The sequence below is a fragment of the Trichechus manatus genome, unplaced genomic scaffold (assembly GCF_000243295.1).
Source record: "Trichechus manatus latirostris isolate Lorelei unplaced genomic scaffold, TriManLat1.0 scaffold00061, whole genome shotgun sequence".
NCBI classification, from domain to species: Eukaryota; Metazoa; Chordata; class Mammalia; order Sirenia; family Trichechidae; genus Trichechus; species Trichechus manatus.
The window spans coordinates 2,228,473-2,241,312 of record NW_004443997.1 but is presented as its reverse complement, the minus strand read 5'-3'; the positions used below and the strand labels follow the sequence as shown (position 1 = coordinate 2,241,312).

General features: G+C 39.9%; 1 protein-coding gene across 1 annotated transcript in view; it reads right to left on the bottom strand.

Annotated features, from left to right (window-relative positions):
* Positions 1-12,840, bottom strand: part of SFI1 (SFI1 centrin binding protein) — a 124,318-nt gene that overhangs the window by 100,660 nt on the left and 10,818 nt on the right. Inside the window, exon 2 of the mRNA XM_023733708.1 lies at positions 12,010-12,139. Coding sequence (XP_023589476.1) covers positions 12,010-12,032 — 23 coding nt within the window. The 5' untranslated portion in view covers positions 12,033-12,139. The remainder of the gene's footprint in view (positions 1-12,009; positions 12,140-12,840) is intronic.

Below are 12,840 nucleotides of genomic sequence, written 5' to 3'. Positions count from 1 at the left end.
TATGCAGGGATGGTTCAACATTAGAAAAACAATCAGTGTAATCCATTACATAAATAAAACAAAACAGAAAAACCACATGATCTTATCAATTGATGCCAAAAAGGCATTTGACAAAGTCCAATACCCATTCATGATAAAAACTCTCAGCAAAATAGGAATAGAAGGGAAATTCCTCAACATAATTAAGGGTATTTATACAAAGCCAACAGCCAACATCATCCTAAATGGACAGAGTTTGAAAGCATTCCCCTTGAGAATGGGAACCATACATGGATGCCCTTTATCACCACTCTTATTCAACATTGTGCTGGAGGTCCTAGCCAGAGAAATTAGGCTAGAAAAAGAAACAAAGGGCATCCAAATTGGTAATGAAGAAGTAAAAGTATCTCTATTTGCAGATGATATAATCTCATATACAGAAAACCCCAAAAGAATCCACAAGGAAACTACTGGAACTAATAAAAGATTTCAGCAAAGTATCAGGATACAAGATACACATACAGAAATCAGTTGGATTTCTCTACACCAACAAAGAGAACTTCAAAAAGCAAATCTTCAGTACCATTTAAAATAGCCTACAAGAAGATAAAATACTTAAGAATAAGTCTAACCAAGGATGTAAAAGATTTATACAAAGAAAACCACAAGACACTACTGCAAGAGACCAAAAGAGACCTACATAACTGGAAAAACATACTTTGCTCATGGATAGGAAGACTTAACATTGTGCAAATGTCAATTCTACCCAAAGTGATATACAGATACAATGCAATCCCGATCCAAATTCCAATGGCATTTTTTAATGAGATGGAGAAACAAATCACCACCTTCATACGGAAAGGGAAGAAGCCCCAGATAAGTACAGCATTACTGAAGAAGAACAACAAAGTAGGAGACCTCACACTACCTGATTTTAGAACATATTATACCATTACAATAGTCAAACCATCCTAGTACTGGTACAACAACAGATACATAGACCAATGGAACAGAATTGCGAATCCAGACACAAATTAATCCACCTGTGAGCAGCTGATATTTGACAAAAGCTCGAAGTCTGTTAATTAGGGAAAAGACAGTCTCTTTAACGAATGGTGCTGGCATAGCTGGATACCCACCTGCAAAAAACTGAAATAAGACCCATACCTCATACCATGCACAAAAACTAACTCAAAATGGATCAAAGAGCTAAATATAAAATCTAAAATTATAACTATCATGGAAGAAATAACAGGGACAACACTAGGAGCCCTAATACATGGCATCAACAGAATACAAAACATTACTAACAATGTATGAACACCAGGAAAGAAACCAGATAACTGGGAGCTCCGAAAAATCAAACAATTATGCTCATCAAAAGACTTCATCAAAAGAGTAAAAAAAAACAAAAAACAAATCTACAGACTGGGAAAAAATTTTTGACTACAACAAATCCAATCAGGGTTTAATTCTAAAATCTACAAGATACTGCAGAACCTCAACAACAAAAAGACAAATAACCCAATTAAAAAATGGGCAAAGGATATGAACAGACTTCGCCAAAGACGGCATTCAGGCAGCTGACACATGAGGAAATGCTCACAATCATTAGTTATTAGAGAAAAGCAAATTAAAACTAAAATGAGATACGATCTTACCTCAACAAGGCTAGTATTAATTCGAAAAACACAAAATAATAAATGTTAGAGAGGTTGTGGAGAGACTGGAACACTTATATACTGCTAGTGGGAATGTAAAATGGTACAACCACTTTGGAAATCGATTTGGTACTTCCTTAAAAACCAAGAAATCGAAGAACCATACGATAAAGCAATCCTGCTCTTTGGAATATATCCTAGAGAAATAAGAGCCGTCACATAAATAGATATCTGCACATTCATGTTCATTGCAGCACTGTTCACAATAGCAAAAAGATGGAAACAACCTAGGTGCCCATCAACGAACGAATAAACAAATTATGGTATATTCACACAATGGAATAGTACACAACCATAAAGAACAACGATGAATCCGTGAAAAATCTTATAACATGGAGGAACCTGGAAGGCATTATACTGAGTGAATTTAGTCAGTCGCAAAAGGACAAATATTGTACAAGATCACTATTATAACAATACAAGAAAAGGTTTAAGCACAGAATAAAACATTCGATGGTTACAAGGGTTGGTAGGGAGGGAGAGGGGTATTCACTAACTAAAGAGTAGACAAGAAGTATCTTAGGTGAAGGAAAGGGCAACACACACTACAGGGGAAGTCAGCACAACTGGACTAAATCAAAGCTAAGAAGTCTCCTGAATACTACCAAACACTTTGAGGAACACAGTAGCAGGGGTGGGGGTCTGGGGACCATGCTTTCAGGGTTTGTCTAGGTCAAGTGGCATAACAAAGTTTATTAAGAAAAAGTTCTGCATCCCACTTTGATGAGTGGCATCTGGGGTCTTAAAAGCTAGCGAGTGGCCATGTAAGATGCATCAACTGGTCCAATTCACCTGAAGCAAAGGAGAATGAAGAACACCAAAGACACAAGGAAGGTATTAGCCCAAGAGACAGAAAGGGTCACATAAATCAGAGACTTCATTAGCCTGAGACAGAAGAACCAGATGGTGCCCGGTTACCACCAATGACCGTCCTGACAGGGAACACAACAGAGAATCCCTGATGGAACAGAAGAAAAGTGCGGTGCAGAACTCAAATTCTAGTAAAAAGACCAGACTTACTGGTTTGACTGAGGCTGGAGGGGCCCCAGGAGACATGGACCCCAGACTCTCTGATAGCCCTAAACTAAAACCATTCCCGAGGCCAACTCTTCAGACATAGACTGGACTATGTGACATAAAATGATACTCGTCAGGAGTATGCTTCTTAGCTCAAGCAGATACATGAGACTAAATGGGGAGCTCCCGTCCAAAGGAGAGATGAGAAGGCAGAGAGGGTCAGGAGCCGGCTGAACAGACACAGGAAATCCGGGTGGAAAAGAAGAGTGTGCTGTCACAGTATAAGGAGAGCAATTAGGATCACATAACAATGTATGCATAAATTTTTCTATGAGAGACTAACTTGAATTGGAAACTTTCACTTAAAGTACAACAATAAGAAAAAAAAAAGAAATTTGAAAAAGTGATTACTATTAAAGGTAGGATAGTGGTTAACTCCAGGGAAGAATAAAGGAGTACGATCTGGAAAGGATATACAAAAGGGAATTTTGAGGTGTTTATAATGTTATTTCTTTACCTAGTTATCCATTTGTCTCAAAATGATGTATTAAACTGTACATTTTATGCGATTTCTGTATTTATATTATACACCACTGTTTAATTTTTTTTTAAGCAATGCATTCCCTTAGGTTCCACAACCTAAAGTAGCAGAGACATTTGGGGAATTGGTGCCAGAGTTAGAGTCCATGGAGCTTCACTTTAACACCATGGTTAATTTGCTTCAGAAGCTGAAATAAGGTCGGTCTGAAGTACTCCATGGACCATGTACTAAACACTCCCAGAGTTTTGTTTCAGTTCCTAAGAATCCCTTCTTCTGTAGGAACTTCCCTAATCAACAGCGGCAAGACCTCAGCAGCTACACTTAACTCTATGACACTCCTTGAAGTCTCAGTTGATTAGAGCAGAGGGGGAAACCTGACTCACACTGAACCAACCAGATTCTCCCAGGACTTCTGAATTTTGAGCTAAGACATAGGCTTGACAAGTTGTTGGAGGCAGAAGCACAAGGATGGCACTGCTTAGGAAGAAAGGTACATATACTTGCTGAAAAGGTCTCTGGAGCTGCCCTTCCTCCCACCTTGCCCACGATCTAGTAGATTTCAAAAGAAATTTCGGTATATTAGCACTCTAGTTTGCAAGCAACAGGATCTCAATGGAAATTAGTTCATATAAGGGTCCCTTAACAAAACTGACAAACCTTTAACTAAACTTACCAAGGAAAAAAGAGAAGAGACATAGATAACCATAATTAGGAATGAAAGAGAGGACATTACCACTGATGCTTCAGAAATTAAAAAAATTACAACGTATTATGGATTGAATTGTTTCCCCTAAAAATGAGTGTCAACTTGGCTAGTCCATGATTCCCAGTACTGTGTGATTGTCCACCATTCTGTCATCTAATGTGAATCCTACCTCTATGGTGTTAATGAGGCGGGATTAGCGGCAGTTATGTTAATAAAGCAGGACTCAAACTACAAGATTAGATTATGTTTTAAAGCAATCTGTTTTGAGATAGAAGAAAGAGGAGCAGAGAGACATGGGGACCTCTTACCACCAAGAAAATAGTTCCAGGAGAAGAGTGTGTCCTTTGGACCCAGGGTCCCTGCACTGAGAAGCAGCTAGTCCAGGGGAAGACTGATGATGACCTTCCTCCAGAGCCGACAAAAGAGAGAAAGACTTCCCCTGGAGCTGGCGCCCTGAATTTGGACTTTTAGCCTACTAGACTGTGAGAGAATAAACTTGTTCATTGAAGCCATCCATTTGTGCTGTTTTTGTTATAGCAGAACTAGATCACTAAGACAGATTTTGGTACTGGAAGAGTTGAGTGCTATTCTAACAGATACTTAAAAAGTGGAAGCAGTTTTGAAACTGTGAATGGATAGAGGCTGCGAGAGTTTTAAAGTGCCTAATAGAAAAAGCCTACCCACACATCTGTCAGTTTGTCGTACTGTGGGGGCTTGGGTGTTGCTGTGATGCTGGAAGCTATGCCATCAGTATTCAAATACCAGCAGGGTCACCCATGGCGGACAGGTTTCTGCTGAGCTTCCAGACTAAGACAGACTAGCAAGAAGGACCTGGCAGTCTACTTCTGAAAAGAATTAGCCAGTTGAAAACCTTATGGATAACAGCGGAACATTGTCTGATATGGTGCCAGAAGATGAGTCCCTCAGGTTGGATGGCACTCAAAAGACAACTTGGGAAGAGCTGCCTCCTCAAAGTAGAGTCGACCGTAATGATGTGGATAGAGTCAAGCTTTTGGGACTTTCGTTTGCTTATGTGGCATGAATCAAAATGAGAAGAAACAGCTGCAAACACCCATTAATTGGAACGTGGAATGTACAAAGTATGAACCTAAGAAAAATGGAAATCATCAAAAATGAAATGAAACACATAAACAATGATATCCTAGGTGTTAGTGAGCTGAAATGGACTGGTATCGGCCATTCAGAATGGGACAATCATATGGTCTACTATGCCAGGAATAACAACTTCAAGAGGAACAGCGTTGCATTCATCGTCAAAAGGAACATTTCAAGATCTATCCTGAAGTACAGTGCTGTCAGTGATGGGATAATATCCACACATCTACAAGGAAGACCAGTTAATACCATTATTATTCACCTTACCCACCAACCACTAAGGCCAAAGATGAAAAATTGAAGATTTTTACCAACTTCTGCAGTCTGAAATTGATCGAACATGCAAGTAGGATACATTGATAATGACTGGTGATTGGAATGCAAAGGTTGGAAACAAAGAAGAATCGGTAGTTTGAAAACGTGACCTTGGTGACAGAAATGATGCTGGAGACAGCATGATAGAATTTTGCAAGACCAACGACTTCTTCATTGCAGATACCTTTTTTTAACAATATCAACGGCGACTATACAGGTGGACCTCGCCAGATGGAATACACAGGAATCATATCAACTACACCTGTGGAAAGAGATGGTGAAAAAGCTCAATATCATCAGTCAGAACAAGGCCAGCGGCCGACTGCAGAACAGACCATCAATTGTTCATATGCAAGTTCAAGTTTAAGCTGAAGAGAATTAGAACAAGTCCATGAGAGCCAAAGCATGACCTAGAGTATATCCCACCTGAATTCAGAGACCATGTCAAGAATAGATTTGACGCATTGAGCACTAAAGACTGAAGACCAGACGAGTTGTAGAATGACATTGAACATGAAGAAAGCAAAAGGGCCTTAAAAAGACAGGAAAGAAAGAAAAGACTAAAGTGGATGTCAGAAGAGACTCTGAAACTTGCTCTTAAACATCGAGTAGCTAAAGAAAAGGAAGAAATGATGACGTAAAAGAGCTGAACAAAAGATTCCAAAGGGCAGTTTGAGAAGACAAAGAAAAGTATTATAATGACATGTGCAAAGACCTGGAGTTAGAAAACCGAAAGGGAAGAACATGCTCAGCATTTCTCAAGCTGAAAGAAAAAACTCAAGTCTCGAGTTGCAATATTGAAGGATTCTATGGGAAAAATATTAAAGGATGCAGGAAGCATCAAAAGAAGATGAAAAGAATACACAGAGTCACTATACCAAAAAGAATTGGTCGTAGTTCAACCATTTCAGGAGGTAGCATATGCTCAGGAACCGACGGTACTGAAAGAAGAGGTCCAAGTTGCACTGAAGGCATTGTCGAAAAACAAGGCTCCAGGAACTGCCAGAATACCAACTGAGATGTTTCAACAAAGGGATGCAGCACTGAAAGCACTCACCCATCTATGCAAAGAAATTTAGAAGACAGCTACCTGGCCAACCGACTGGAAAAGATCCATATTTATGCCTATTCCAAAGAAAGGTGATCCAACCGAATGCTAAAATTATTGAACAATATCATTACTATCACACACAAGTAAAACTTGGCTGAAGATCATTCAAAAGCAGCTGCAGCAGTGCATGGACAGTGTGCTGCCAGAAATTCAAGCCAGATTCAGAAGAGGATGTGGAACCACGGATATCACTGCTGATGTCAGATGGATCCTGGCTGAAAGCAGAGAATATCGGAAAGATGTTTACCTGTGTTTTGCTGACTATGCAAATGCACTCGACTATGCAGATCATAACTAATTATGGGTAACACTGCCAAGAATGGGAATTTCAGCACTTAATTGTGCTCATGAAACCTATATATACACCAAGAGACAGTCATTTGAAGAGAACAAGGGGATACTGCGTAGTTCAAAGTTAGGAGAGGTGTGGGTCAGTGTTGTATCCTTTCACCATAGTGATTCAATCTGTATGCTGAACAAATTAACCAAGCTGCACTATATGAAGAAAAATGTGGCATCAGAACTGGAGGGAGACTCATTAAAAACCTGTGACATGCAGATGACACAACCTTGCTTCCCAAATGTGAAGAGGACTTGAAGCACTTACTGATGAAGATCAAAGACCACAGCCTTCGGTATGGATCACACCTCAACATAAAGAAAACAAAATCCTCACAAATGGACCAATAAGCTATATCGTGATAAACGGAGAAAAGAATGAAGTTGTCAAGGATTTCATTTTACTTGGATCCACAATCAACACCCATGGTAGCAGCAATCCAGAAATCAAATGACACATTGCACTGGGCAATCTGCTGAAAAGACCTTTGTAAAGTGTTAAAAAGCAAAGATGTCACCTCGAAGACTAAGCTGTGTCTGACCCTACCCATGGTGTTTTCAATCACCTCATACACATGTGAAAGCTGGACAATGAATAAGGACAGCCAAAGAAGAATTCACGCCTTTGAATTATGGCATTGGTGAAGAAACTGAACATGCCTTGGAGAAGAATGCTGAATATACCTTGGATTGCCAAAAGAATGAACAAATCTGTCTTGGAAGAAATACAGCCAGAATACTCCTTAGAAGCAAGGATGGTGAGACTACATCTCACATACTTTGAAGTGTTATCAAGAGGGATCAGTCCCTGGAAAAGGACATCATGCTTGGTAAAGCAGAGGGTCAGCAAAAAATAGGAAGACCTTCAATGAGACAGACTGACACAGTGGCTGCAACAATGGGGTCAAGCACAACAATGATTCTGAGAAGGGTGCAGGACTGGGCAGTGTTTCTGTCTGTTGTAGGTAGGGTCACTATGAGTTGGAACCGATTTGACAGCACCCAACAACAACAACAATGAATGTCTTGAAGAGATTGTTGGCGGAATTGTGGATCTCAAAGACAATTCTGGTGAAGACTCAGAAGGAAGTGAGGATAGCCATTACACTTCAGAAGGTGCAGATGGTGAGAAGCAACAGCAGCAGAGAAACTTCAACAGCAGAACCAGGAGACCAACTGAGAAAGCACTGGAGCCGACCCACGGAGTGAAAGAGCAGAGTCCCTTTGCATAGGAGGCTTCCTGGCAGAGTGGGGTGCCTCCAGGCACTTATAAGTGGGGCTAAAGAGCTTTGAAACACTTGCCCCAGCGCGGCAGATGCACCCAAGGGGCCTAGAGGCCAACGAACCAGGAAGCAAAAGCTGAGGAGACAAGGAATACAGGAAGCAGAGCTGCCGCAGTCTCAAAGCACAAGACAACGACCTCTGAAGTCTCAAAAGGTCTCAGATGGACTAGCAGAATGGTGCCACCAGAATCTGAGAGAGCAGAGTTGCCATTCCCATGCACCTGGAAGGTGGAGCTGAAGCCCAGGGCTGAAGTGCCTCACTCAAAGAATCAAGAGAGTGTGTCCAATACCTAGTCTGGAGGGCAGGACCATTGTCTAAACGGACTCAGAAAACAGAGGACTATTTTCAAGCCTTAAGGGCTAATATAAGGTTCTGCTGACTTGCTTGGTACCTGTCATCCATGCCTTCCCTCCAATTTCTCCTGTTTGTAATGGAAATGTCTAGCTTGTACCTGTTCCACCATTGTGCTTTGGAAGAAGGTACTTTGTATTCTAGATTTCAGAGATAAAGAGGAATTTTTGGATTTTAGACTTGGAGCTGATTTAAGACTTTTGCTATGATCTGATGGGGTGAACGTGTCTTACATGTGGCAAGGACATGAATTTTGTGGGGCCAAAGGGTGGAATGTCACAGATTGAACTGTGTCCCCCAAAAATATCTGTCAATTTGACTAGGCCATGATTCCCAGTATTATGCGACTGTCCGCCATTTTATCATCTGAAGTGATTTTCCTATGTGTTGTAAATCCTACCTCTATGAAGTTAATGAAGTGGGATTAGAGGCACTTACGTTAATGAGGCAAGACTCAATCTATAAGATTAGGTTGTGTCTTAAATCAATCTCTTTTGAGATTAAAAAGAAGTGAGCAGAGGAACATGGGGACCTCACACCACCCAGAAAGTAGTGCCAGGAGAAGAGTACGTCCACTGGACCCAGGGTCCCTGCGCTGAGAAGCTCCTAGTCCAGAGGAAAACTGATGACAAGGACCTTCCTCCAGAGCTGACAGAGACAGAAAGCCTTCTCCTGGAGCTGGCATCCTGAATTCAGACTACTAGGCTGTCAGAGAATAACTTCTGTTTGTTGAAGCATCCACTTGTGGTATTTCTGTTACAGCAGCATTAGATAACTAAGACACAAGGGAATATTATAAACTGTATGCCAACAAATTGGATAACTTGGATGAAATGGGCATATTCCTAAAAAAAAAAAAAAAAAAAAAACAAAAACTGACTCTTGAAGAAACAGAAACTCTGAACAGACTTATAACAAGCAAAGAAACTGAATTAGTAATTTTTTCCCACAATAAAAAAGGAGATGAAACAATTACCAGAACCCAGAAGGAGAAGAGTCATATAGAGTCTACCAACTTACGAGGTGCCATGAGCTTCAGTGGAGGGACACAGCCAACTCTCTTGCAAGGAAAGAGTCAAGGGAATAAACACCCTAGCCTCACTCTCCTCTCTCCCTACAATCTCCTGCCAGGGCTCCCCTTCGGTCAAAACCAACTAGAAGTCAGAAGTCCCTGGATGTAGAAGAGTGAAGATTAGATCTGGAGGAGTAAACTAAAGAAGATATCCAGCACAAAAAGCTAATTTCCTGGCTCTTGTACTTTGGAAATATTCTGAATGGAAAAAAGAACTGCAGGAACCAGAGCCTAGTACTGAGGTCTCAACATTGTCAGGTCTTCCCACTTCTCTCAGTATGCTGACCTGCTTACCTCCTACATCAGGGGCTCCCTGTTAACTCTGCATGGTGGAGACTGAAACTGCTGCCAGCCTGGTCATAGCAACCCCAGCATTATGAGGGCCTCTCTCTTTAAATGGTTGTTTCAACCTTAAAAGAAAAACCTCTGATTGGTCCTATGAGGTCACATGCCTACCCCTGAACCAATCACTGTGCCCAGGGCAGGGGGGTACTCAAAATTGGCTAGCTGTGAATCCTATGCCCACTCTTGTCGATCTGAGGTTTGTGAGCCCACAGAGCTAACCCCTCCATCTCTTTCCTGTAAATTCCCTTCTTTTGACTAAGCTAGTCACAGTTGCATTCTATTTGGAATCAAAAGAACCTTAATGCGGGCTGAAAGCAACCATGATCAACCATCATCTGGACAGGAAGAATGAGTGAACCACACTTCTGAGTATGGCTCAGTCTGTTCTAAGTTTTCTTTCTCAGAAAATAACTTTAGAAATGCAGTTTACAAAGAATATTTTCATCTAGTGTTCAATTAAGAAGGAAGCGCAGGAGACTAGGAGCTAGAACAAGGTTAAGATCCACTCCTTGGTATATACCCAAAAGAATTGAAAGCAGAGACTCAAAAAGATACCTGTACGCCAACGTTCATAGTAGCATTATTTACAATAGCCAAAAGGTAGAAACAACCCAAGTGTCCCTCAACAGATGAATAGATAAACAATGTGTGGTATACTGATACAATGAAATATTATTCAGCCATAAAGAAAAATTAAGTTCTTATACATGCTATGACATGGATGAACCTTGAAAGCACATTATGCTGAGTAAATGAGTTAAGACACAGAAGGACAAATGCTAGATAACTCCACTTACGTGAAATACTTAGAAAAAGCAAATGCATAGAGGTAAAAGTTTATTTCTGGTTAGCAGGAACTAGAGGGAGCGGAAAATGGGGAGTTATTATTTAAGGGGTACCGAGTTTCTATTTAGAGGGACAAAAAACTTTTGAAAATAGAGTGGTGATAGCTGCAGAACATAGTGAAGGTAATTAAGTCACTGAACCGTACATTTAAAAACAGTTAAAATGGCAATTTTTTTGTTACATATATTTTACCACAGTAAAAAAATGTTAATTACTAAAATGAGACATATTTTAGAGGGTTAGGAGCTGGTTGAATGGACATGGGAAATCAGGGGTGGAAAGGAGGAGTGTGCTGTCACAGTACAAGGATAGCAATTAGGGTCACATAACAATGTATCTATAAATTTTTGTGTGAGACACTAACTTGAAATGTAAACTTTCACTTAAACTACAACAATAAAGATCTGTCTTTAAAAAAAAATACATATTTTATCATCACTCTGGAAAGCAAAACTATATGTAATTCTCAATATCCATAGCTTTAATGTTTTTAGAATCTTAACTAATCTTTGTTTTTTAATATTAAACTTCATAGTTACCAACTGGCTATGTAAAATTAAAAAAAAAAGAAATGAGGTTGTAATACACACTACAACGTGGATGAACCTTAAAAACATTATGCTAAGTGAAGCCAGACCCAAAAGAGCAAATATTGTATGATTTCACTTAAACGAAATATCTAGGATAGGAAAGTTCATAGAGATAAAGTATATTAGAGGTTATCTGGAACTGGGGGCAGGGGAAATAGGAAGTTATTACTCAATGGATACAGAGTTTCTGTTTGGGGTGATGAAAAAGATACTGGTGATCACTGTGCAACATTATGAATGTAATTAACGTCACTGAATCGTATGCTTAAAAACAGCTAAAGTGGCAAATTTTGTTATATATATTTTACCATAACACAATTAAAAACAAAAAACAAAAACAAAGAAAGTTACAGTAGCCAATCACAGCATTGATGTAGTAACTCCTAACCTCACTAACCACTCCTAAACACTTCTGGTCAAAATCAGAATTTTAATGATGGGTATTTTCACACATTCAAAACACTTTTTGACTATAACATAATGTATGAAATGCGCATTATACTCTAGATGAGAAATTCAAAGTATCAATGACAAAAGAAAAAAATTCTTATTCCTAATTCCTACCTCGCCCATTCATGATTTAGGAAAAAGGTTATTCCCTCACAAAGTGTTTACAAACTTTTATACGGACCATAATTACAGTTATCTTTTTTTTTTGACAAAAGTCATCACTCACCTGGAGTCGATCTTCTTTTCCATTCTCCGTTTAATCTCTTTTTAATGGAAGTTCAGACAGTGGCTTAATATATACTTCTTAGTGAGCAGATTCTTCATGAATCAAAAAATCTTTTATTTTCCCCTTTTAACTACAAGAAAAAGGGTGAAAATCTTTGATGGTTATGAGGGAGGGGTGGGGAGAGGAAATCACTAACTAGATGGTAGACAAGCATTAACTTCGGTGAAAGGAAAGACAACACAATACTGGGGAAGTCAGCACAACTTAACCAAGGCAAAGTCATAGGAGCTTCCTAGACACATCCAAACACTGTAAGGGACTAAGTTACTGGGGCTGAGGGCTGGGGACCATGTCCTAAGTGAACTGGCATAACATAGTTCGTAAAGAAAATGTTCCACATCCTACTTGGGTGACTAGCGTCTGGGATCTTAAAATCTTTCAAGTGGCCACCTAACATAAGTATATTGGTCCCATTCCACCTGGAGCAAAGGAGACTGAAGAAAACCAAAGACACAAGGAAAATATTAGTCCAAAGAACTGGTGGGCCACATGAACCACAGCCTCCACCAGCCTGAGCCCCAAAGAACTAGATGGTGCCCAGCTTCCACCACCGATCACTCTGACAAGGATCACAATAGAGGGTCTTGGACAGAGTCGGAAAAAAATGTAGAGGAAAATTCAAATTAAAAAAAAAAAAACAGGAAAAAATGCCGCTCTAGGTAGAAGCACCACACCATCCCTCCACAGCAAAGATACGAGAAACTAAGCCAAACAGAGAATACAACAATCCTGAAACCCTAAAACATCAAATGAAGAGATAAAGAACTCAGC